At 37.0% G+C, this 26,113-nt stretch overlaps 1 protein-coding gene across 1 annotated transcript in view; it reads right to left on the bottom strand.

The window, feature by feature from the left end:
- The window catches only part of SORCS2 (sortilin related VPS10 domain containing receptor 2), a 576,005-nt gene that overhangs the window by 52,095 nt on the left and 497,797 nt on the right, over window positions 1-26,113 (bottom strand). The window contains exons 10-14 of the mRNA XM_086747245.1: window positions 22,771-22,917; window positions 21,270-21,372; window positions 12,169-12,245; window positions 6,174-6,265; window positions 4,577-4,684 (exon numbers count right to left, since the gene is read on the bottom strand). Coding sequence (XP_086603371.1) covers window positions 4,577-4,684; window positions 6,174-6,265; window positions 12,169-12,245; window positions 21,270-21,372; window positions 22,771-22,917 — 527 coding nt within the window. The remainder of the gene's footprint in view (window positions 1-4,576; window positions 4,685-6,173; window positions 6,266-12,168; window positions 12,246-21,269; window positions 21,373-22,770; window positions 22,918-26,113) is intronic.

Raw genomic sequence — 26,113 nt, 5'->3', positions numbered from 1 at the left:
CCAGACCAAGTGCAAGGTCCTGCACCTGGGTCGTGGCAATCCCAGGCACAAATACAGGCTGGGCGGGGAATGGATTGAGAGCAGCCCTGAGGAGAAGGACTTGGGAGTGCTGGTGGACGAGAAGCTCAACATGAGCACCCTTGTGGCCCAGGCCAACCGCATCCTGGGCTGCATCAAGAGGAGCGTGGCCAGCAGGTCGAGGGAGGTGATTCTCCCCCTCTACTCTGCCCTGGTGAGACCCCACCCAGAGTACTGTGTCCGGTTCTGGAGCCCCCAACATAAGAAGGACATGGATCAGTTGGAGAAGGTCCAGAGGAGGGCCACAAAGATGATAAGAGGGCTGGAGCACCTTTCCTATGAGGACAGGCTGAGAGAGTTGGGGCTGTTCAGCCTGGAGAAGAGGAGGCTCCAGGGAGACCTGATAGCGATCTTCCAGTACCTCAAGGGGGCCTACAAGAAAGATGGGGAGAGGCTGTTCAGTAGGGCCCGTTGTGATAGAATGACAGGAATGGTTTTATAATAGAGGGAGAGAGATTGAGATTGGATATTAGGAAAAAATTTTTTACAATGCGAGTTGTAGAACACTGGAACAGGTTGCCCAGAGAGGTGGTGGATGCCCCATCCCTGGAAACATTCAAGGCCAGGTTGGATGAAGCTTTGAGCAGCCTGATCTAGTCGGGGATGTCACTGCTTCTTGCAGGGGGGTTGGACTAGATGACCTTTGAAGGTCTGTTCCAACTCTAACCATTCTATGATTCTTTTTTTAACTATTATTTCCCCTTCTTAAATACATTATCACAGAGGTGTTATCACTGTAACCAATTGGCTTGGCCCTGGCCAGCGACTCTAAACCCGGCCAAGTTCACTAGACAAAGGGGAAATTTCCAGCAGCTTATTGCAGAAGCTGCCACTGTAGCCACTCCCCACTACCCAAAATCAGGACATGCACATGCAGGAGCTCTGCAGTTCAGAGATATGATAAAGTTCCCAGCAGCATCTTAAGTTGATATTCAAAGAGATTTTGGAAAAAAAAAAAATCCCTCTGAAAAAAGTACCATTACCCATAAAGAATATTTCAATTCTACCTGACAAAGAAAAGCAGTCCTTTTATGTAACCTCTTACTGGCCTTCTTAAAAGGGCCATGGTCTGTGGTACCATGGTTATTGTGCCTGCTGGGTTTATATGGCAATCTAAATAACTCAATTGGGGAAACACTCTCAGAAGCTGAACAGTGGTTTAGAAGTCATTTTAACAGAATTGAAACTTTCATTATATGAACTACTTCCTCTGAAGAGGAACATCAATATTTCAGACATAAAAAAATTCTTCCTTTTTCCACGGAGTTAGGCCATTATTCAATCCAGTGTTACTAAGTAATTTCTCACAAATATAATATACTGTTAAGTACAACACTGGGTTGCAGTAACTTTCATTCTTAAAGAATTTGGAACAAAATATAGCCTGCTAGTCTATACACTGTTTTGATGACCACATATCTATTAGTTAAGAAAATTTCTTAGCAAATCTTATTTATTTAGTAATAAATGGTGGATTTGAGCTCTTAATTTAGAAATTTAGTTTTACACAGATCAAGTTTCCTAAACTTTAACACTTTATTGCTTATCTTTCCTAAAACTCTTATTACATCTATTTAGAAATTGATTTTTACACAGAATGAGTTTCCTAAAGCTTTTTTTACTACTTTACCACTTGAAACTCCTAAAAATCTTAACTAGGTCTACTGCAGAGCACAATGGAATGAAATAGTTCTTCTTTGGCATTTGAGTGTACATATTTTGAATACCACGGGGGATTTGAATGAATTATTTAGATTAATGTCGACTGGCAGATGACAACTCAGTTTTATGAAAACTTTTGACAATTCAACATTTGCTTTTTCTCTACTTTGGAGAAAACAGAAAACTTTCTGAAATGAAGACTTGAGACAACCAGGTTCTCACATTTCCCCATTTCTTCAGTAAAGCTTTCCAGATCACTTCATTTTGGATAGGTTAGGACTGAATAGGAATTCAAATGGAAGTCCCTTATGAGTTAGGTCAACATCCTAGTCATCGGACTGGAGAATGAGAAGTCTCTCTTACACACAGTGTTACCAGGTCCCTTAATGTTTTTCCCAGATAATATTTTTCTGGATTTTTTTTTTTAATAAAAATCAAAACTCTTGAAGGAAATCCCTAAGCTGGTTTCACTGGAACAGCTGCTTTCCATAAAACTAAAATATTCTTTGACTCTTTTGTGAGTTTATTCTAGAAGCTTTAAATAAAAAACAGTCTCTGTTCCACAACTACTCTGTACACTTTTTCAGTTATTACCTTCCCCCTTCAGTATTATGTTATCTCTACTAATTTATGCAGATTTTGACATTGGACTCCTTACTCAAAGTCCTTACTCAAACAAACTTCCTATCAAAGGGAGAAAATGTAATTCCTGTACAAGTAAAAAATGTCACACTAGGTCCTTAGTAATGGATTTGGGGATTCTTTAGGGTGAAAGACACTGTTAATTTACTCGCATTACCATACACAGGTTCATCTTACCATGTTCTACCCAAGAAGAAAAAATGCCTTTCATCTAAAAAAAAATTGAAAAGATGGTATAGTTGACTTTGTTTTTCAGGGAGTGCACATCAGTGCATGACATTTCTCAAAACAGCAAATCACTGTGGATTAAGTCATGCACAGCAACTCAGTACGAGCATGAAGTTTTGAGAGAAAATGACCTAAGCCAGACAGAACGATAAAACGTCTTGATGCAAAGTCAGACAGCACCACTGGGCAGACAACGTCACCCTGAAGGTAAAAACTCAGTCAAAAGCAGGAGAGACAAGGAAGCTGATAAAACAGCAACAAGGAAACACACACTGTAAGTTTATTCTTCCTATTATCTTTAGAGTACGGTAGGAAGGCTGCAAGTCTTTCCAGGGCCAGTCTGTGACAGTAAGTGATTTATGTCCTCCATGTTTAGCAGAACTAGCTGTAAAGTAAGATCCTGCAAACCTGGCATTGAGATGCTGGGGTCAGAATCTTGTTCTGCCCTTAGAAACATACAAATCATATGATGCTTCCCCCCCCTCCCCCCCAATCTGGGCTCATGTATCAAATCTAGCTACAGTTTTATAGATTTCAGATGGATGATGTCAAACAGATATCATTTTATATGAGCTCTTCAGTCTATTCAGACAGATATTTAAGTACATCTTCACAAAATCACTGGTTTTAATGGTACTTAATAATAAAAAAATCCCACAGAGCATACAGTCATCACACATCATTTTATCTGCCAGTAAGTACAGTTTAGGATAAGCTTTTGATCCCTTTGCTTCCACTGAAATCAATGAAAATTCTTCATTCAGAGGCATAAGTATCTCTGTGTGGCATATATTATACCATAAAAAAACCCTAAGCTTGAGAGAAGGTGGAGTAATACTGTTCTTCTCAGGTCATATACGTATAACAGAGGATAAATGGGACAGTGGAGAAAGAAAGAACAAACAGACCAAATTAATCCCTGCACAGTACTGTGTTATGAACTTGGTGCAATGCTTTTAAGTACATTGGGTAGGATTTCTGTTTTGCTGAGGATCCTTTACACAACTCCACACTGAGTGGTTTTTTTGTTTTTTGTTTTTTTTTTTTTTCCTTCCCCCCCGCCCCCTCCCCCGGGAAAAGTGCTACTGGTACATGCCAACGGTAGCTGTATTTGTAACTCCTAGGAGAACAAGCTTGTCATGAACACACTGAGCTCCACTATAAAGGATCACACAAGCTCTTCTGATAGGAGCACAGGTAACAGCCTGCACATCTCAGAGTGCATTCCCCTTTCCTGCTGCAGTAAGCATACACCTTTCTCTCTGACTGCACAGGTGTTTTTCAGTCTCAGACACTTCTAAAATATTAGCATCTATTCTGGAGACAGAGCAAAACTTGCAGCTCAGACCCAGATGTCCCTGGCCCTTTTGAAAGGGCTAAACAGGTACTTGAGCTGCAGAATTTTGTTATTTTTAACTGTATTCACAGCAACTGCCTCAGTTACTGCACAGAATTAAAACACAATATTTTTTAGCACAGTCTTTGGTTACATAAAGTAATGCAATGCTAGGACAACAAAAGAGTTATATACACAGTGAAGACAATTTTCACAAGAAGAAAGGATAGATACTTAACATTTTTGAAGTCTGTTTAAGAATCTACAGAAACAGAAAAAAAATGCAGGAAATACTTATTTATTTTTTTTTTAACCTGTGTTTCTCAGATTTATATTTGTAGTCCTATTATTCCACTCAACCTGGTGGTAACCTTGCAAAATTTAATATGAACGTAACAATCAATCTTTACAATCTAAAATACCGTACTCAGAGAATTTCAAAGACAGGTTGCATACTAGGGCTGTTTGGACATCAGTGTAAAAGTCTGTGTGACTGCAAGAAGCAAAAGCCACTGACTCAAGGACTATCTCAAACATCCACAACTGAAAACATGCTCAAGTGCATAAGCAGGGAGCCCTGAAAAAAAAAAAAAAAAAAAAAAAAAAAAAGAGATGAAACCAGAAACTTACGTCATGACCAGTGTCTCATCTCCAGGTTCACTAAGTAATCCATCTACAAAGACTGAAGTGCTGGTAAAATTATGTGTACTCCAAGTCTGGCCTTCATCTATGCTGAACCTGTAAAAAAGCATAAACGGTTTTAATTCACAACTATTATTACACAAAACAGAAGTAATTCATTCATTAAAACCCACCTATTATGATACAAAACAGCATTCATTCATTCAAAAAAAAAATTCCCTCACTACCAAAGCCTCGGATTTATGATCACCAAAATACAATACGCCTGGACAGGATGTTATATTAATGTGCTCTTTTTCTCAGCAATGTCTCACATCTTTATTAGAAGGTGTATAATAAATTTGCCGCAACAATGGAAATTGTCAGGCAGATAAAAACTGAGGTCTGTCAACAAACTATCTTGCTACCTTGTAGGTTCAAGAGCAAGTTAATTTACACTTCATTCTTTCTAGTAGTCTCTGAACTAGACACCTGTTAAGCAGAGGTCAGGGAAACATGAGAGGCAAAACAGTCCAATTGCTACAACATGCAGGAGGCGCAGTAACTGCAAGCATCAAGATGATGGTCCTTCACAGCAGCTACCATCCACTTAAATTTTTTCAAAACATGCTGATGAATCAGCAAAACGTATTTCAAATACTCTGTGGACCCAAAATTTATGAATCAAAGTCTCCTCTGTACATTTCCTCCAGGTCTTTTGTACAGTAGGTTAACAATGGCTTTCATTCTAGCTAACCAAGAAAATAGCCTAGTTCCTATCAGTATACACAGTATTATGCAAAAATGAATCTAGTCACAAGTGATAAAGATCTCTCTTGGTTTTTATGCTGAAGACTATAGTTTTGTGTACCATTACATAAGGTTACCATATCACGCAATTTAAAACTTGATATTTTAGAAACAAAATGCTTTGCCACAAATTTTTCCTGCCACACAAGCTGAGAAGGCCATTTGCAGCATTATCACTGTATGACAGGATCTACACATAATATAGTTAATTTGGGCACAAATATCTCAGAAGAACTGGGCTTCTTGCATACTGTATTACACAACACGTAAGCACACGTAAGTCCTTTCCCCATTGGCTCCCAAAGTCTACATTATATTGTTCTCGCCCAAGCATCTCAGGGCTATTGTCCAACGTCTTCATTCACTGTGGCCCTTTAAGAGGACAGAGCTTTATTACAGTATAAATGAACTATCCTCACAGGATACCTAAGCCTTATCTGCATCACAGGTTGAGCATCATTGCCTTATACTGGTGGTGCAAATCAGTAGCAGGTAACAATGATGCTGAACATGGCTTGTACTGTAGAGTTCCAGGACAGCCTTTTAAGCAAAAATATCTACAGTTATCCAAGAAAATTTTATGATGATTAATGTATTATGCTATGGTATCTTCGGCACCATGAAGTAATCATTAAGAAAATATCCACCTGCATTTTGTCGACTTAATGAATGTTAAATTAAGCTGACTCCACCTGCATTTCATACATGAGCACATTGAAATGCTTATCTTAAGCTCTGAACTTTGCCTGAAGTCTTGAATATACAATAGCTCTACTTTAATTGACTGTAGGATTACTTGAGTATTTTCAGAGGGATAGAGGTGTCTTTGATGGCCACAATAACTCCACCATGGTCCAGGTACAAGATGTGATGCTCTTCTTCAAAAACCTACAAGTTAGAGAAAAAAAGGCCAGCTAAGCAAATGTACAAACCAGCAGAAATAAAACGCCCGAGCAAACCAGGATTAAAAGACTTATGTGTTTTATAATGTCCACGCTTCAAATTGAAAAGGACATAAAAGTCAGTTTAACTCTTATATTTCTCCCAGCTGTAAAAGTAAAGAAAATTAAGCAGGTGAATCAGAAAATGTTCAGGTTCAAATCACAGTCAGATTAAACTGTCTAAAATGATTTTAGCCTGAGCTTATATTTCTCACAGTATGCATTCTGCATTCCTTTCTATTATATATCACCAAGTGACCTATCACCTTACTTCGGTATTTGCTATATTCTGTGTATCTTGCAGAATAAAATGCTTTGTAGTCTAATTCTAAGACAAATAAGAAAAGTATTGCTGTTCATGACTTTCTCGCATGTTCTCCAGACTGTACAGAACTTGAAATAATTGCTGCAAGCATGTTTTCTGCATTTCCAGTGCCAATGATTTATTTAAACTCAAACTTTGTGATCTCACACAGAAACCACTCTGAGTTCTGAACCAAAACACAAGTAATATTGATTTAATGGTATAAAGGACTCAAAATTTCCTCAATTCTTTTCACTCGTTTTCTAGTGGTTATCGGCAGTACTAAAATAAATGAACAGGTAAATATCTTCCCTTTTTTACATCTGAAATCTGTTTTAAGACAGGGTTTACTCATGTTATCTACCTGTGAAAGTTCATTTAACATAAGAGTAGGTGATAAAGTTAGAGTTACTATACACATTTAGCAGTTAATGGATGAACATGCAGCCTTCTACACACTTTGACTAAGCAAAGATGAAAAAGATAAAAATCAGCTTTACTTTGCCTCATGAATGAAAAAAAAAAACTGACAATACCAACTGTTTCGTTTTTGACAATAGTAAATGCTACATTTATAGGATTTATCAGCAAGACTGAACCAGAGGGGGAAAAAAAGTATCTTACAGCACATTCACAATTACTTTAAAAATAGTAAGCATTTAATTTGGGTTCAGAATTCAGTCTCTCTCTCTCTCACCTAATAAGGGCATATTTTGTGGGAATACTAGGGCTTTAAGTGTCTGATCAGCTTCTCAGTGTTGCCAATTTTCAGGCAAAACTCTGATATGAGGCATTTACAGTCCTATCTACTTGTTCCACACAGCTGCATATTTTAGCAGAGAATTCAGTAAAGGATAGATATTAATTTTAGATGCACTTCAAAAGGATGAGATCAGCTGGAGTCAGATAAGGAAGCAGAGTGTTGATCCTCCTCTAAACTTTGTTTGAACTTTTGCTCAAATCAGAATGAGACAGTATCTGCTGGGACACAAAGGCTCCAAAAGCTTCACAACCACACTGAAAGGTAAAGGAAGCTAGTATCTGCATCACTTCATCCAAATTAGGTTTTCCCAGAAAAGCACCATGGCACTTCCTCACGCACCAGTTCAGTACCCCAGCTTTACCCTACATCCACTTTGCACACTATAAAGCACGTTACAGGCGCACTTTATATCATGCTCCTCTTTGTACATTTTTCAAATGTTTAATAACCAAAACGCATGACGTTCTTGATAAAAGCAACTCTTCATCCTCAGCACATTGAAAAGAATTAATGATTTCATGCCTGTGGAGTTCAGCACAAAAGTAAATATTTATGTCTACTTTCTAGAAACAAAACCAAGACAGTTTCCATTGGATTTAGGCAAAGATGGTCCCACTGTCAGAGCTGAAGTTCAAACCCAGGAACAAGTGATACGTATGTTCACAGTCAGCCACAAATTCTGTTATACGTCTCTCCACTAACTAAAATCAGGTAATAAATTTATTACCTTCCTCACTAGTAGCTAGAAACTACAGAAGTGGAATTTATAACCTATTTCTAAGTTTCTTTCTTTCTTTTGTAATTTTTGGAGCATGTTATCTGCTTTACAATTGTAATATCAACTATCAACTACTTTTTTTTTTTTCTTCTCTCTCTCCTCCCTCTGCTCTTCAAGTTTTTTTTTCTGTGTCTATCCTAACAACTTCACCAGCTATTTCAGGCCAGAATATCTGTTGGGAGCAATTAGGGGAGTTCCATTAAATCAGTGAAAACATGTTCAAATGATTCTAGAGAAATATACTCCCCACAATTTTACTCTGAGATACCTAAGTTTCAAAAGTAACCAAAAATGCTCAAAGTCACTTGCTTCTCTCACAAAGTTACATCCATTTCTGAATTCAAATCTGGAAACAGAAGTTTTCCTACCCAGAATAAGCCAGGTGAAGCTTCCCGGGGTGAGAGGCTGGGATTGCAGCCTTTACTTTTAAGCTTAGAGGTGTTACCACCCCTCTCAAGATGTCTGCAGAAAAATAAGTGCTCTTGTTTAAACAAAGTTTTTCCAAATTGCTCTGATACAAAAGGATTTGACATAGAGAAATTATATTCTAACAAATAAAGCACTGGACTAAAGCTCCAGAGATCTAGATTCCATTCCCAGATATACAACAGACCTTCTGGGTAACCTTATTAGCTTAATTGAGCATTTTGTCGCTACACTAGCTACTTTGGTAACAGATCACATATGAAAGGTTTTTTGTTGCTGATTTTTCCCTTTTATTCAAGTAATTTCTTTTGAAAGCCAGACCTTTCTCTTACTCTGTTTGCCCTATTTCAAGCACAGTGTTGTAACAGATGCTGTTGAAATAGCAATGGCAATGTTAGTTCCGAACAGAAATGTTTTTTTAAAATGAATAAAACACACTCATATGTACACACAAGGTCATCTTTAGCATTTGACAGAGTATCCTAATATTTTAAAAGTCAGGACTGAGAAAACAGGCCCCACAGGGGAAAAAAAAAAATTTAAAACCTGTATAGTCTGAAATTGTGTTCAAAAGTAGCCCACTTCTTCACAAATGCAAGATTTATTTATCTGACTCCTGTCACACTCATTAACACATTTTATTATGTTGTTTTCCTGGCATAATAGAGAAATCTTCCCAATAGACATATCTGTCCCACGAGTTCACCTTAGGCTACATTTTCGTGGTTCACTTAAGATTATCTAAGCTCACGTAGTTCATGATAACGTCAAGGTGAGATTCCCTTCCCCTACAGGCCAGATCACAGCTGTTGCATGGACATGTAAGCTACTTGTCAAACAGCTCCCAAACTACTATTTATAGTGCAACGTTGCACAATACACAGTCACAAATTTCAGTTTGCCTTAAAATGGCACGCAGTGGAATGATGGTTTCAAGAGATATCAACAAGCAGCTCAGGCATCATGCAAAAGAAAGGCAGAAGAACAACTGGAGCTAGCCGAAGTGGTATTGTGGCTACTTATAATCAGAATCCTTGTTTATACTTTTCCATTTATCACCAGCATTTACTTAATTTCACAAAACTCTCATTTAGGCATTTTTATTTCTACTTATAAACACTGGCTGTATATCCTACCATAGTAAGTCTTCCTGAACTCTCATATGACCTTACCATATGCAATATACAGGAATACAGGTTCAGTTGAAACCATTTGAGTGTACACAGCTGGTAACGAAATTATGGAAGGAAAATGATCAGTAGATCATTGTTAAATTGAGAATGTACTACAAATTCAGGAACTCAGGGAACTAGTCCTAGTTATGAATCACAAACTGAATCTGAATCCACAATGTGATTCTAGTGCAAAGAAGAGAAATCTTCTGAAATGAGGTGCCAGTAATGTCAAGACAATAATGTCAATGTCAAGGGCAATAATTTCATTCTGTCTGGTACTGATAAAAATTGTAATTTTACATTCATCTTTACTATGCTTCAGGAGCGGGATGTCATATTAGACAGCCCAATCAATGAGCAACAAAAAGGAAAAGCACTTTAGAAATTTGATCCATTAGGAAAAATCAGTGGATTTAAGTCTGCTTTTTTTTTTTTTTTTTCCCAAGGGAAAAGACCCTATATTCTGGGTAGACATAATAATCATCTTTCAACATCTGAAAAGTTATTTAAAGGTGACAGGACACCACTCCGCCCAAAAGACAAGAAGAAATCAACTTACCTTGCAGAATTCATGAAACTGCAAGCACAGCAGCAAAAAGCACGGTCAGCTTATGCTAAATATTCAGAAAAATCTATGAAGAATGGTGAAACACCATGTAGCTAGACTGCAGAATCTCCTACAATGGATTAACAAATAGGTCTGGCAAAGCTGTTAGAGATGTTCCTAGTACGTTTGATGTTGTCTCAAATCACACAGTTGAATTACACGATCTTTGTTCTTCCTCCCCCTTTCTTCTGTGCACCAATATTGCTATTATTTCAGAAAAGCTTTTAATTATTTCCTTGAACTGTCTTTTCTCCTAAGTCTATCTACTTTTCTGCATTGCTGTGTCACTCTACACAAGCACAGACTGCTGCTCTTCTAGTCTGCAGACAGGTCTGCCACATCGTGTGTGGCATGTAAGAAAGGTTACAGGTACTCAGTAACAACAGCTGCAGTTTCCAAGCCAGTGACTTAGACTTACTCGAAGAGTTCCGCAGAAACATAAGCTTTGCTCTGCTTTTGCCAACTCAGAAAACCTGTAATTTACTGTCTAAATAATTCCCATATCATCGGACTGAAGCCTTGTCTTTTGTTGCACGAACTCCAACAGAGAAAGGAAATGTAACACTGTCCTCTTGAAGAACTGCTTGATCATGAACAGTGAGGCCATAAAATACATACAATAATCTACATTTTCATTCTAATCACAAATATTAAGATTGAGTAGGCTCTTTCAAAGGCTTTGTAGAAATTTTAATTAAAATAAAGCTAGCAATGGTGTTTTTCATTTTGACTGTCATAATGAGGGATCAGTTTGTTGTTGGTTTTACAGCATGAATAGTCATCTTAAGGTCAAGTTTCATCATATATAATTTGCCTGAGTGTCTCACAAATAAAAAGCAGCAAAAATATGAATTTTATCTCCTTCATTCTTTTCTTTTTTTTTTTTTCCACCCCAGAAAAACTATAGACCTTTGGCAAATGGTGAAAATAAGTTATCAGAGAGGCCTCTGTGAAGTATTACACAACACAGCACCCACTGTAAATCCTGGAAGGCTTTCGCATTTACATCTATTTATTATACGCTACATTTCAAGAAGGAATTTGGCATAAAATTTTATCTTTTAAACCTCAAAGGACATACTTTGCTATATACACACAGAAAGAAAATACCCCTGTGATGAAGCATTGCTGAGCATATTGAAAAATACATAACAAACGTGCAATGCTTAAACTGACACTAGGCATTGAAAGCAAAAGACATTCAGCATTCAAATGGCATTACAGGTTCTACATGACTGTTCTTTTTTTTTTTTTTTAATACTTTGCATTTGTAGTCCCAGAATTGATTAAATCATACTAAAAGACACTCAAAGGTTTATTGTTTTTTTTTTTTAAAAACCCTTTTTGTTTTCTCAGTTTCAATGAAGAACAAAGTTTAAGCTTAAATAGTGCTTTTCAGACTATGAAGCAGAAGAATTTCTGCCTTTCTACTGAAACTATGTCTTTTAGCTTGGAATATTTGTGATGCAAGATCTAGCCCAAGTCCACTTCATCACTAGCATAGGAAGATTACTTAAATTATTAAAAACCTAAACAGACTCTACAGTTTTTATGCCAGATACTTGTAAGATCTTTAGAGACCAAAATATTTGAGTTTCAGCAGAATCTGACAGCTTGACCAATTTGAGTCTCTGCAAATCACCTTCTTAATCTCTCCCAGTTTCCAAGTGAAACAGTGATAATAGCCACCTCCCTCAAAAGAGTGGGTATATAAACATCAGTCAGGCATTACAAAATTCATCACATTTGGTACATCAAAATTATTTCCAGGTGCCTTTGATGACATCTGCTTCCTACCTGACGCCATGTGTTCCCACAGTCAGATGTTATGTACATCTCTTCTTTATACTCAACCAGCTGGGACCCCAGGTTACCTGCCACAAAACAGGAGGAAACAAGGGTTGCATCCACATGAGCAAGAGAGACTGGATCTAGTTCTGATGCCAGTCAGAGTGAAAAGTTCCCAGGTCAGAGCAAGAACTTACTTCAGCAGGCTTACTTCATTTCTGGTAGCATCAGATAATGTTTTTAGAAACATGTATGTACACTTTTAACTTCTTCCCTTACATTGCTAGCTATCCATAGGTGGGAGCAATGAGGCTTAATTCTAATACTGAAATGCAAAGCTCAGACCAACATTTTAGTTTTCTTGCTGCATTCCGGAAAACCTTTTAGAAAAGAACACTTATTTAAAATGCAAGTCTGAAACACCCATAAACTCACAAGCCATACCTTAACCTTATTCACATTCTGTAAAATTACTCATCTTGAACTTGAATTACTAAAATAAAGAATTTTTTTTTTTGTAAGTCCTTATAAAGTGGTAGCAAAATCTGGAATCTGGAGAAATATGTAACACCGAATAGAGGAGGCAGGGGGATTAAAAAAATGTGTAAATACAAAACAAATAAAGCAGAATTACTTGATTTACCTAAATATTGACCAGGAAGCTACTAAATGTTTTGAGAAGAAAGCACTGAGGAGCAGCAGCTAGCATTCAGATTACTGCAAAGCAAACATAAGTGTTTAAACAAACTTGTGGAAGATAATCTTAGCAGATGCAATCCCAAATACTGAGATCTCCATCTTTTAGTATGCAGTATTTCAAATAGCTAACTATTATACCACCAGGCAGTTTACAGTGTTCTAGGGGAGAAGCAATCGTAGCACAATATTTCTTCTAAATTATATCCTCCAGGGGATTTTGACTTAAATATATGGTTTATATGTTTTACAGTAAAAATAAGATAAAAGTTATCAGATCCTCTTAAGCAGAAGAGATGAGGAATAAAAACACTTGAGATTTGTATAGCAGTATGAAATTGCACTTATGTGTTATATAAATAGCTGTTTCTAACCACCAAAACAAATCTGGTTTTGCAGTGCGTGCTCATTAGTGCTGAAAAGTTCCTGAGAGGAATGACAGCACCCACTGCCCAAAACACACGTTCTATTTGGACCATCAAGATTGCATGTGCTCCATGGTTTATGGTATAATTCTACATTATTTAACCCTAAATACAGTCTAGACAGGATTAGGATATTTATGTTGAATCAGGGAGACTGTTCATTTCTTTCAGCTGCATCTAACATTTCAGAAGATGCCACTGCCCCTTCTTGGCTTTTCATCTTTCCAACCCAATTCATGCTCTCTCATCTATCAAATAACTCAGTACAGATTTAGTTGGCCGTGGCATTTTGAAAGTAAGGCCCTGTTCCTGTAGGCAATCAGGAGATTTTATAAGGTCAGTAGAATATGGATGTAGGTGATGTGGACAGAACACATACTTAAGAACCAGCCTTGTATGAATGAAGTAGATGTAAGACCCAAAAGATTAAAATGTGTCAAAAGCAGCTTAGACTCCAAGTGCAGGGATGACTCATGACTGCTATTGGATGTGACAGCAGCTGTGCCAAGCAGGAAGGAAAGATAACGGGGTAGCTGTGGAGTGAACAGCCCCTATTATTTCCTTGCAAACATCTTTGTCTTCAAAACCAGCCCACTCCTAAGCCAGCATTGAGGCCATGGGGTGCTCACCTGGGAGACACGCGTGGTCTCACCTTCCCACCGCTCTGCCTGCTGACTCGGTCTACGCAGCTGGGGCAGTGAGGCCACCCTATGGCTTCACAAAGGGGTTATCGTTTATACACGAGGCTGTCTAGTTTTAAAAAACAAAGTCACTAGTAATTCCAGCAATCAAAATGAAACCTCTGTGACAGAAATGACAGAAAGCTACAACCACGCCACCAGTGTTAATGACAAAAGAGCACAAGCTTAACAAAAGGTTTAATTATTTTAAGAACAGATTGAACTTTTCACTTTATTCTGTCCAGTAGTCCTTGGAAAAAATACATCTTTCGGTTACAGTCATGCTGCATTCATTTAGGTAGATCTTCCAGTATAAGAGAAAAAAAAACCCAAAACAATTAAACACGATTAAGTCATTAATGTTACCTAATGAGACCGTTCAAAAATGGAAGCTTCATACCTGAATTCAGCTGTATTTTCTCCTCAAATTCAAGTTTATTTAAATCTATTTGGTTGATTGCCATTTTGAACTTATTATCAGTTTGAATTCTAAAAACTAATGTGAGTAAAGATTAAGAAAAATAATCTGAATTTCTCATGTCTCAGAGATCTCATCAGGAAATAGGACCAGATCCCATCAGCTTTGTAATAGGAAATAGCAATTCTAAAGATTAATTTGGTCACTAGAAAGATGTATGAATGAGAAATAAGAAATCATCTTCTCAGTATGGAAAGAAGGGAAGGGAGACTTGAATTGCTGTTTATTTCTTTTGCTATTCTGGCTTTCCTTTGTATAGTTTTCACTGGCATATATTTCCATGAATTGCTATATCCTTGCACTTTTGCAATTACTCATAGAACTTTTTCTTTGGGATAGCTGGGGATAGAAATACTTATTTCCTTGCTATAATCAGAAGTATTGCTGTCAGTCTACATTCTCTACATTCTTCTTTGCACAGATACCTTTAATGAATGCATTGTTAGTTTAATTCCTGGATAAATGTTATTTATTCTACCTCTTTTTACCGCTTACTGAAATCTACTTACATGAATAGGTCTTTATTAGATCTTTATTTTGAGAATTGCTATGGATCTGCACTTTAAAAAGTGCAGTGGTAAATTGCCTTAGCTAACAGAGAGTTCATCTGTAAACTAAACAGCATCAACTTGTGCTTCATTAGAAAGCCTTTTATATCCAGCTGCTGTGGTAGTGACTGAAAGATACTAGCAACAGCTCTGTAATTGCAGCTCTCTAACAAGACAGACGTGACTTCTCCTAGTTTCGGTTTTACCTTTTTTGTAAAAATGGTAAATGAGCAAGAGCAGTTGGTGGACTCCATTACAATGACAGAGAAATGTCATTCTGTCAAAAAACCACAACTGATGACAAACTTGGCATATAGGCTGGTATACTCCTTTGGGGAAAAGGACTTTCCTGCTCTTTGACCTTTGAAAGTAGTTCATCCCCAGGCCAAAGGTGAAAACCCAGAAGTGGTGCACGCAGGAACTTCTGATGGCTGACAATGTCCTGCGCATTAATGAAGGCTGTAATTTCCACTACTTCCAGATGTTTTAGGCAATGCAATTATATTACACAACTTTGCAAATTTTATAAAGTCAAGTCTAAGCACATAAGTAAGCCTTTTCCGTAAGGGAGGGCAAAACTTTTCAATTCAGCTACAGCTTGCTATGTCTTGCTGAAAAACAGCATCAGTGGACTCAGAAAGAAAAAGCAGGTGAGGCAGCAAGCAGGAAACCTGCATCTCCGATGGAGACAGGGAGGGTCCTGCAAAGCACAGGGGGTTACTTCCAGTGGGAAGCAGCCATGTCTCAGGGGTGATGGGCAGAAGGAAATTCTCATAGGAACACATAGGGGTGTGTGATGAGTTTAAGCCAACGGTATCTTTGAAAGCTGTTAGCCTGAAAAAGCAGAATCAGAATAAAATTAAGTCCTTCAAAGAACCTCATGAACTCACTCCATTTTACTTGCAAATCTTTCTACTTACTGTGTATCACACAAGAGTTATGAGATTTCTGTATATATAGAGTTACACAGTTTTAACTTTATTTTTTATATTCTAAAGAAATATAACTTCAAAGATTTGTGACATTCTGTTATTTTTGAGATTTAAAATAAAGTGCACAATTTTACTTCAAGGCTCTAGCTACCTTGCAATGTATCATATTACTGGATTAAGCCAGCTAACTAGACAAAGCACATGTAACAGCGCCCCATAAACCCCTTTACAACTCCACTTCACATCAAATGAAATACAAAAAATTATTACATTAACAATATTGCCAACAAATTACTACGAAGTCACAGGAGCACTCAGAAAGTACAGCTGAAACATCCTGAAAGTTCCCATGTCATATCCCAGTGGAATTATGAACTTGATTTGGAAGTGTGGCAGCCAATAACAGATGTGCACAACTGACATCACGATCAAGTGATACAGAAGGTGAGAAACAGCTAAATTATGCTCAGCCCTAAAACTAGAAGCCAATACTTACAGTTCGTAAGCACCATTTCCTGAAGTGTTCAGACTGTACTACACACCCACAAACATCAGCGTGTTGTTTGCGTGGTGAGTCACACCAAAATCTCTTTATTACAGTTATGAATGCTTGCAGTAACTCCTCAGATGAGCCACTCAGATGAGCCATGGAAACTTTTCTATGATTTGAGTGGGTCTGTGTTAGATCTCAAAATCCATCTGTGGCAACAAGCACAGGTAATATAGTGACAGTGAATCAGGTTCATATTGGAAAAGTCACTGCATCTGGCATGGGTAATCAACTGCAGTCTGCATTAGTCAGAGCTACAAAAGGTATAATTTTAACATCACTTTTTGATCTAAATGGGCTGAAAATTCCTCTGACACATGACACTGAGTGTTTTGCCATCTAATTTTGTCCTGGTTTTAACTGGGATGGAGTTAATTTTCCTCTCAGTAGCCAACATGTTTATGATTTCATCTGTGAAGAATGTTGATAAACGCAGCAGTGATATGACTTGTTGCCAGAGGGACCAAGGTCACCGCCCAGGTTCCCAGGTTTTGCTAATGTGCAGGTACAGGGAGCTGGGAGGGATGATATAGCCAGAGCAGTTGACCCAAACTGGTGAAAGAGTATTCCATGCAAGAAACATCATGCTCAGTACTTATGTAGGAGTGGGCCAGTGAGCTGGCTCTCTTTCTCTCACTGTTCAGGATCATTCTGAGATTGTTTACAGGTTTGTTTTTTTTTCGTTCCACAATTGCTGCTCAGGTTGGGATCTATCAGTCACTGAGTGGTGAGAAATTCTGCATCATTTGGGTTTTATTATTATTATTTCTATTTGTGTTTTATTTTATTATTATTATTTTATACATATATATACATAAACATTTTCCTTTGCTACCCTAGTAAACTGTCTTTCTGGTAAGGTGGTATAGCTGTGAAAAACACATTCAGATCTCAAGAGAGTAATTAAAAGTTTGTCTTTGCCCAGGTACTTTGGCAGGTTCCTACTGGGTCACGGAAACAGGAACTGGTAGGAACATGTGAAGATTCCTTTAATTTACAATTTACTATTAATTGACAAGTTTAACTGCTACTTATCATTGCATTTACCCATATTTTTATTTGTGATTTTAGACATGCTCACTGTAAGAAGAAATGATCCCCATATGCAACACTTTGAGAATCCTTACAATATGGAAAATCTTTTTCAGTCATTTAAATTCAGCATACAGGCAGACACCTACTTCAAAAAAAGAGACGTACCTTGCCTAGATTACTGGTAATTAATACGGTTGCAACATCCTTTCAGTCAATGCACAATGAGCTAAAATTTCATGGTTTGTAAACTTGTAGTCACAGTGTAGAACAGCTATACAACTAATTTGTGTTTAAATGTCCCAGACAGACAGTTCTTGCCTGGCAAGCTGAAGATGTGTTTTGCTGAGGGAGCACTTCACACCATCAGAATGGGGGAACATGTTGACACAAGAAAAATCCAAGCAAATTGCAGCATTTTCACACCAAAAAATGCACTGGGAAATGCTCAATCATCTCCCTGTTTCCCCATTCTTTTTATAGTAGCATCCTGGTATGTTACTGTTATGAAAAATGGTAGAAATCTATCACAATATACGTGATGCATTTAGGGCTCATACAACAAAAAGTAAACTGAACTTTCCAGCTTTTCCTCAATTCATGTGAATGTGCAGAATTTACTGCTTGCTTGATTTGCCATCTGGATTGGAAGCTAAGCAGATTAATTGTTGTAAACTAGCACCTGAGAAATCTACACTTCTCTAAACATTTTTCATAGAAAAGTCCTTAGCAAGTTTATAGTAAAAATTTGCACATCAATTGACACAAATTTCATAGCTGATGCTGTGAGAAATAGAAGCTGTTGCAAAGATTAAAATGCACGAAAAATCAAATGTAAATGCAAAATCCTATTACATTTCTTAAAGGGAGCAAAGCTGTTATTTAAAAGAATACTTTAATATGCAGCTATAAAATTTAATATTCTGTCTGCACAATTTATATACATACATAAGCCAAAAATATGCATTACTCAGAACTATTTGTGCAACTTTAGTAGAGTGGAATTTTTATTTGTAAATATGAGTTTTAAAAGATGCAATTTTAAAATTCGATTATTGCTTTTTTCCCAAATGCTCAAGGCATTAATGCTGTTCACCATTTAATTATTTTTTTAAATTAAAACAATATTCAATAGCCTCTGTGCTCTGATTTTAAAGCACAGGATCAAAACTATCCTTAAGCCACAGGTTAAGTTTTCCATTACCACAAGGAGTTATGCTGTATAAGCTTCCTATAAAGCGGCCAAACGCCATGTTAAAGGGATTTTTTTTGTTTGTTTGTTTGCCTTTTTGATTGACAGCCACACTGCTCTTATGGAGAGGATGACCTTTATGGGTCAAAACTGTTTTCTAACTTCTAGTTCTTATCCACTTGTTTACATCACTTATTTCTACCCCACGGTTACACTTTCAGGTAAAAAAAAAAAATCATATTCTTTATTGTCCTTTATTTTCCTCAGCTAACGATGTTCCTCTTGTAAATATTCTCTATTTCTATTAACTGCCAAGTAGCCCTCCTTAGCACCTGCTCACTGGTCCTGAAAATTGATTACCAGAATTGTACACATTCTTATTAATAAAGGTCACTGTACAGTATTTTACCAGAGGAGTAATATTTCCTTATCTCCGTTGGCAATTATTTACTACTTCACTCTCAGAGTACATTTCCCTTCTTCACAGCACAAGGTACCGATGGCTCCTACACACACTGAGATCAACTGACATTCACAGATCTTTATCACCTTCAGTCACTTCCAGAAGATGTGCTCTCCCTAAATTTAACAGTAAAATTCCAATAATCTGTGATGTGGCCCAAATAATCTGATTTCTGTATGTGCTAAGAACCTAGTACTTTTGTTGATTTGCATAAGATTACCAATTGCAAGGATCAGGCCAGAAGAAATTCAAGCTTATTGTATGCAAATATTTCTGATAAGAAGTGTAAGTTTACAAGGATATCAGGTTTGCCAGATAAGACCGAACACATGCACTGAATCAGGATGACCTGAGCATCCAAATAATGTAAACACAAGTTGAGAGAGTTGATTCATGTCATCCCTTGATGAGGGGATCCAGTTGCTCTAAGAATTTTAAAGAGACTCCAAAGTAAGTCCCTTGGCTTTGTTTCCAACTACATGACCTTCTACCAGAGAAAGAACATACTGCACTACTTGTAGGCAATTTTTTTTTTTCACTTTCATACCATCTCTCTCAGCTTTTTAGCTAGATCTTGTGAGTGATGGTGCCTCTCTACCATTTCCATTACATTACAGGTTGCTCCACAGTCAAGTCAGATTTAACATTGTAGTTCAGTTCTCAACAATATCTGGATGTCATCAAAAAGGCTCCCTCACGTTCACTTTGAGGAAAGCTGTTGACAAGTTTACCTTCCAAGTAAGGTAAGACAATGTCACAGTGATAAAATCTCATTCCATTCTAGGAAGAAATTAAGGGCCAAATACTTTTCTTCAATCTGCCATCTCTAATTATTGTCTCAGAGAACAGTGCACTTAAAAATCCCACAAAACCCAACCAAATGAAAACAACCCGAAAGCTCAATGAATATCAGTTCATCATATCAGATTATAATGCAAAAAACAGAGAAAAATTAAATAGAAGTAATGGACTAATTAATTAAACCACATTGCTTAATTTGCTACTAGAAGCCATTCAGGTACAATACGATGAAGTTAAAAGTAAGAACCCATCCTAAAAAAGAAGCACCTTTATGTAAGAAGATCATCCCTGAGACATAAGTTACTTTTTTTGAAATATTAGAGCACATAAAATATGAATTAGATGGCTAACAGAAATGTATCTACAAGGATACTGTATAAATTCTTAGTCTCATCTGTGTCAATGAAAACATACCAGCATTTCACCAGGTAGGTATGCCTCCGGTAAAATACTCTTAATTCCATTTATACTGGGGAGAACTCGAAATCTCCAGTTATATTGAAGTAATGGCAGCTGTCATTCTCTTTAAACACCGAATATGCTCACTTTGATATTCTCAGAAAATCTTCAATTTATTAAGCCATTTATAAGAGACTAATGTAAGGTAAGGCAGAAACCATTATTGATTAAAACCAAATACACTTCTAGGAAAAGAGAAGCAGCACATGTGTGCATACCACCTAAACATAATCCATAACACAAGAATAAAATAATGCAACTTTAAAAAGCTCTTAGAACAGTTAACATTTCAATAATTTGAAATAAAGAAACAGAAAATTAAATGAAATGAACAGATGAATCACAAGGATAAAATTAAAAACGTTATGTGAACATTTTTCTTGATGAGTAGTCAACACTGTAATGCACTTTCCTTCATTAAATGCCACTTCACAGTACCAAGGCTCCATATAGATGTTATAATGGAGAAGTCCCAACCAGCACTGTTCCCATCAGAGAGACACATTTACTTCTTTCACTTCATCACTCTTTAGACAAAAAGGAAATTAATAAAAATTACAAGACAAATTATCACCACTGTCACTCCTCCACACCGCACTAATGGGGAAGGAGATATTACACAGCACAGAGAAGCATAATGCAAACTATTATATATCTCTCCTAGACAACAAAGCTCTGGGACTTCAATTAACTTTTATTAAATTGTTTGATAAAGATTGCCCATAAAGGGTTATTCTTCAGGGAAAGTCTCATATTGGCAATGTTTCTAGCATGGTATTGTGGTAAACCAAGAGTAGATCTACAAAGAACTGCTGCCCCATTTCAGATCCTAAAAAGTATTTTTATGTATTTACCTGCTCCCATGATGAGCCCTGGTGCAGTGTCCTTCGTATGGACTGTTCCTGACACATATGGATTGTCTGCCCAGCGGAGATGGAGGTGAAGGTAGCAATCAGGCTTGTGGGGGGAGAAGACAACAGGTTTAAAAAAAAAAAAAAAACCCAAACAAAACAACAAAAGAAAACAAACCAGGCAACATGTTCCTGCAATAACAAAATCCCAGTCAGAAAGCAGCTTCAGCAATGTATGCCTGTAGAGAAAGAGAATGGAGCTGAAGTCCAGTCTGAAATATGCACTTAATACCAGCTATCTAACTAACAAGAATATCTGATGATGCTTGTGTAGGCTGACATTGTCTCAGCAAAAAGACTTCAAAACTCAGAAAAGTCAGGATGAAATTATTGTACAAAAAACCTTTGTGACAGAAAGAACTTTTAATGGATTTAAATAACAGCAACAAATATTGTATGTTTTTTTTGGTCCCAGGTAACTGGTAAAATGATAATTAAAACCAGGTGTTTGTTCTACAATTTATTTCTTAGAAAAATAACACAATGGCTTTTGGACACATCTTAACACCTGTCCTTGCTAAGAAACTTACTGCTTCTTGCTGTCTGTGCAGCAGCATTCTAAGGTCATACTGCTCACAGCAATCTGACCATCAGCTTTGCCAGGAGCGGGCTGCCAGCACCGCCTGGGAGCTGCTGCCACTGCGATCCCTCCACTCGTCGCAGAGAGCTCTGGATCTTGCCCTGCAGGCTTGAGCCACGTAGCGTGGACTTGAAGTCTTCAAAAGAGAGCCAGCAGCTCCAGCCCTCCATTTCCATTACATGGAAAGGCATCAAATCTCTGGCATCAGTATGACTAAAAGCATTTATTTTGCCCAGCTTGTAGTCCCTGCGAGCAGAAAGTCAGTGAGAAAAACACAAGGTTTTAAGTACAGCCTCAAAAATAACAAAATATTATTGATAGCTAGGGCATCCAAACAAACTGAAATAACATAATCTTACAAAAAGAAAGGCCTTTTTCGTACAGTTAACCATGGTGTTTATTTTCAAGAAGCTGTCAAGAGTTCCCTTTCACAGGGAACCAACTGTTACCTTGGTTTAAGACAAAACAAAATATGAAAGATGGGAAGAGAAAAGGTATTGGTAAGATCTATTTGACCGATGATATGCCCCTTACATGCAGAGACAAATGACTGTTGTCAGGATTATTCTGAACTGGGCTGTGCGCTTGATACACAAGAAAAAATGTCCTCTTTCTGTCAAAGTAAGCTCTGCAATAAGAAATGCAGCACAACAGTCATGACTGCTCACTCTACAAGATGACTGGACTAACAGCTTGTGAAACCACTGCTCATGCAATGCAAGTGGATTTGCCTACTAATTCGGCTGGGAAACTCAGCATAAAGCTCTTAGGCTGTTGGAACTACTGCCCATCCTACCACACAAATAAATCCCATGCACTTTAACAAAAGGATAGGTTAAATATAGGTTGAAAAGAACCACTCACAGGTTTGCAGTTTGTCGGTTTGCCATTCATATCAATGTCTGGAGGGTTTAGAAAATCCCAGTCACGGCCTTTGTTGTAGGTTATCAGAGTTGTAACTTTCCCATCAATCTTCTGGTTGGCCAAAAAGACTCCTTTTACACCTCTGACCTGAAGCATACAGCAGAAAGTATTAATGACCAACATATACACATTTTTTTTCAACAAGGATTATCCCTGATTAGCTGCTCTTTTGTGGCTCTGATCTGTGTACCTCAGGTAGTTTCTCCACTAGGAAAGTGAATGATATCTTAAAAAAATTAAGGAAGGCAAAAGGATAAGAGGAAAGGGAGAAAGGGGGAAGGGAAGTATAAATACTAACTGATTAGTATTTCTAAATGTATTTTTAAAGTACATGCAGTTCTCTCAATATCAGAAGGCTAACCAAATTACATGTGGGTTATAAAGCAAAATACAAAAATTACAATAGCGTGGCTTCAGTGTACACTACTGTTAATTACAGATGTCAATTTTTAAAAAAAATATGGACATCTCTGAAATGTTATTCTACAAATGATGTAAGCAATTTATAACAGCAACCTAACTTTTACAACAGTTGTGACCCACATAATATAAATAGTACACAAATAGGTTGCAATACAAAATATAATATAATATCCTTTAAATCTACACTGAATTAGAAAGCATATTTGTCTTCTGTGGAAAATAAATGCAGACAGATCATCTGGGAAAGAAACTGTGAGGGCTAAATCAACCTCTCAAGCATCTGAAATGCTTCCACACCCAGCCTATCTCCACACTCTTTGCCTCCCTTCACCTGTTTAACCACCAGGGAAAAGGAAAAAGTTGTTTATAGGCTCTCTCTTCTCTTGGGCACACTTCATTATTTTATTTCAAAACAATCTGTATTAGAAAACTATTACAACTCAGAGTGTCAAAAGTTAAACAGATAATTTTTTAGAAGCAATCTGACAGTAATCACACCTTAATATGTTTAGTTCTAGCTCTAACATTTATGTTATATGTTAATATTCCACCCAATGGCATATTATGATTTTGTATTAAATTTGAAGTTTTCCTTAAGAGTGCTCTTGCTTCTCTGTGATCATTTATGAGGCTTCTTGAATTTTTGAAAAGTTCTTGACAATGTATATCAACTCATACCATTTCCAACATAGTACAGCTCTCTAACTGGCTTATGTGCTGACGTTTAACAGAACTGAAGCATTCATTACAACTAAATGTACAAGATAGTCAGCTTTTTGCATGATCAGGAATATTTGCCTCTTGCTGACATGATTCATTTCTGGACTTACTATTTATTCTGTATCTGAAATACTTACTCTTCCCTTTTTGTAAACTACCACTTATGAACTCCCTTTGATATGCATTTTACAGAAGTCTCCATTTAGGATGAAGAGAAGACGTCCCTTCCAGCAGGCTACAAGCTTGATGTCTATTGTTTATAAATAAATGGGTTTTTTTTTTCCTAAAAAACTGACCCAAATCTAAAGAGAATAAGAATGTTCTGCTGGTTATGGTAACAGCCTAGAACTTGGAAATATATTTAAGTTTAGATAACTGAATTCTGTATAGACTTTTTAATTTCCTGCTCTTTCATGAGCTCCTCCTTCCTTAAATACCATTCATGTGTGGCTGGCTTACTTATCCAGGATGCTGGAAGCTCAGAATCACCTTCAAGTCAAACATACTATAAAAGTCAACTGCTTTGCAGTGCAGGTGAGAAAAGGAAAGGGAGAAAAGAAATGAGGAATCTGCTTTCTTTACTTTCAAAGCATTTTGATCTTGCTGGGCTTTATTACGTATTCTACCTTCCAGAGATAGCACAGCCATGAACATGACTGAAAAGCCTGGCAGTTCAAACATTTATATGGGAAGGTAGACTTGGTGTTCACTTTCTGTGCATAACTTTCTTCCAGTGAATGCAATATTAAATACTCAAACAAGAATTAGATCAGGGACTGCAACTAAGGTTTCCCTCTTCATTTGTGGACGGCAAAAACAGTGCTGCATCATTAATATTTTTTTCCTCCCTCTCTCTCTTTTTCTCTTATTCCTGTTCAATGAATATTTAATAATTCCTAATAATCACTCAATGGTAGTCAGGCTAAAATTTTTCACCGTTCTCACTCCCACTTCTAACTTAATCAAGTGCTAGGGTAATCTCTCCTCTCTAGAATATGGGACATAAGTGTTCTAATCTATCAGATACAGAAAGGTTGCAAAAAATTTTTCTTCTAGTGGCTCAGTTAATTTCTCTCACTGCTGCTTTAAAAGATAAAAGCTGACCAGTACTTCAGCAGTTCTATTTTGGATGAAAGGCATTAACCTTGCTTGAAATAAGAAATAAGTTTCAGGCATCTATCTTCACAGCAAGTTCAGAAGTATGATGTTTGCAGCGGTGCACTAGCCCAAAAAAAAAAATAACTAATGAAATCAGTTATTTTATACCTCCTCTGTAGCATTTTCTATTTTATTCATCCTGTGACCTATGTAAACAGATGTCTGACTCTTTTTATAAATACTGTAAATGTTGTATGTCAAATCTACCTTCTGGATTAAACTGTAATGGAATGGCACTCAAATTCTTCTATACTTTCTACTCCTTGACTCAGTTCCCTAATCTAAAATTGGGAGATTAGTATCTTTCCACCAAGAAGGGAAAAAATTCACATGAATAATAAGGTGCTATGGAAAAATAGACATTTAAACATTGTGGAGTGTTCAGTTACTTTGATGAGCAGTAGCTACCCAAGAAGGATGAACACAAGGAAATTCAAAAGTACCTTTCCTTTGATTTTCTTTAGATTTTTGGAATAGTTCTTGGAACACCTATTTTCAAAACTGTTCAGGGGTTAGTGGTTCCCCAGCACTCTTAGAAAAGCACTTTGTACCTTATAAACCTATTTTCTAAACAGGTTTTCTGCTATGACTATGTATTCGGTGACACATTAATTGCTGCATTGTTATATTCCTGATTTTACAGTCAAATGTTCTATACTAGTTGGTAGCAAGAACTACAGTTTAGATAGCCCCACAGTGTTTATTATCAGCAGTTATTGAAATACAAAAAAAAATACAGCTATATAATAAAGGGTTGTGATTAAAATTTAAAAATATAGCATTTGTTGATTTTGGGAAAAAAAGCATGAAGCATGTGTACTGCAACTTGTGTAGCTCTTACCCATATGAGGAGTCACAACAGGATCCAATCTAGAATTATTACATTAGTACCCCCATTTTTCAAATAAGCCTAAGTCAAATTTGTGACTACTTCACATTGGCAGCACTTGATACAAATTCATGGACATGCTCCTTCTGTACA

This window comes from Chlamydotis macqueenii, chromosome 4, assembly GCF_036417535.1.
Source record: "Chlamydotis macqueenii isolate bChlMac1 chromosome 4, bChlMac1.mat, whole genome shotgun sequence".
NCBI classification, from domain to species: Eukaryota; Metazoa; Chordata; class Aves; order Otidiformes; family Otididae; genus Chlamydotis; species Chlamydotis macqueenii.
Note: the sequence above shows the minus strand (reverse complement) of the source record. Positions and strands in the feature narration are given on the sequence as shown.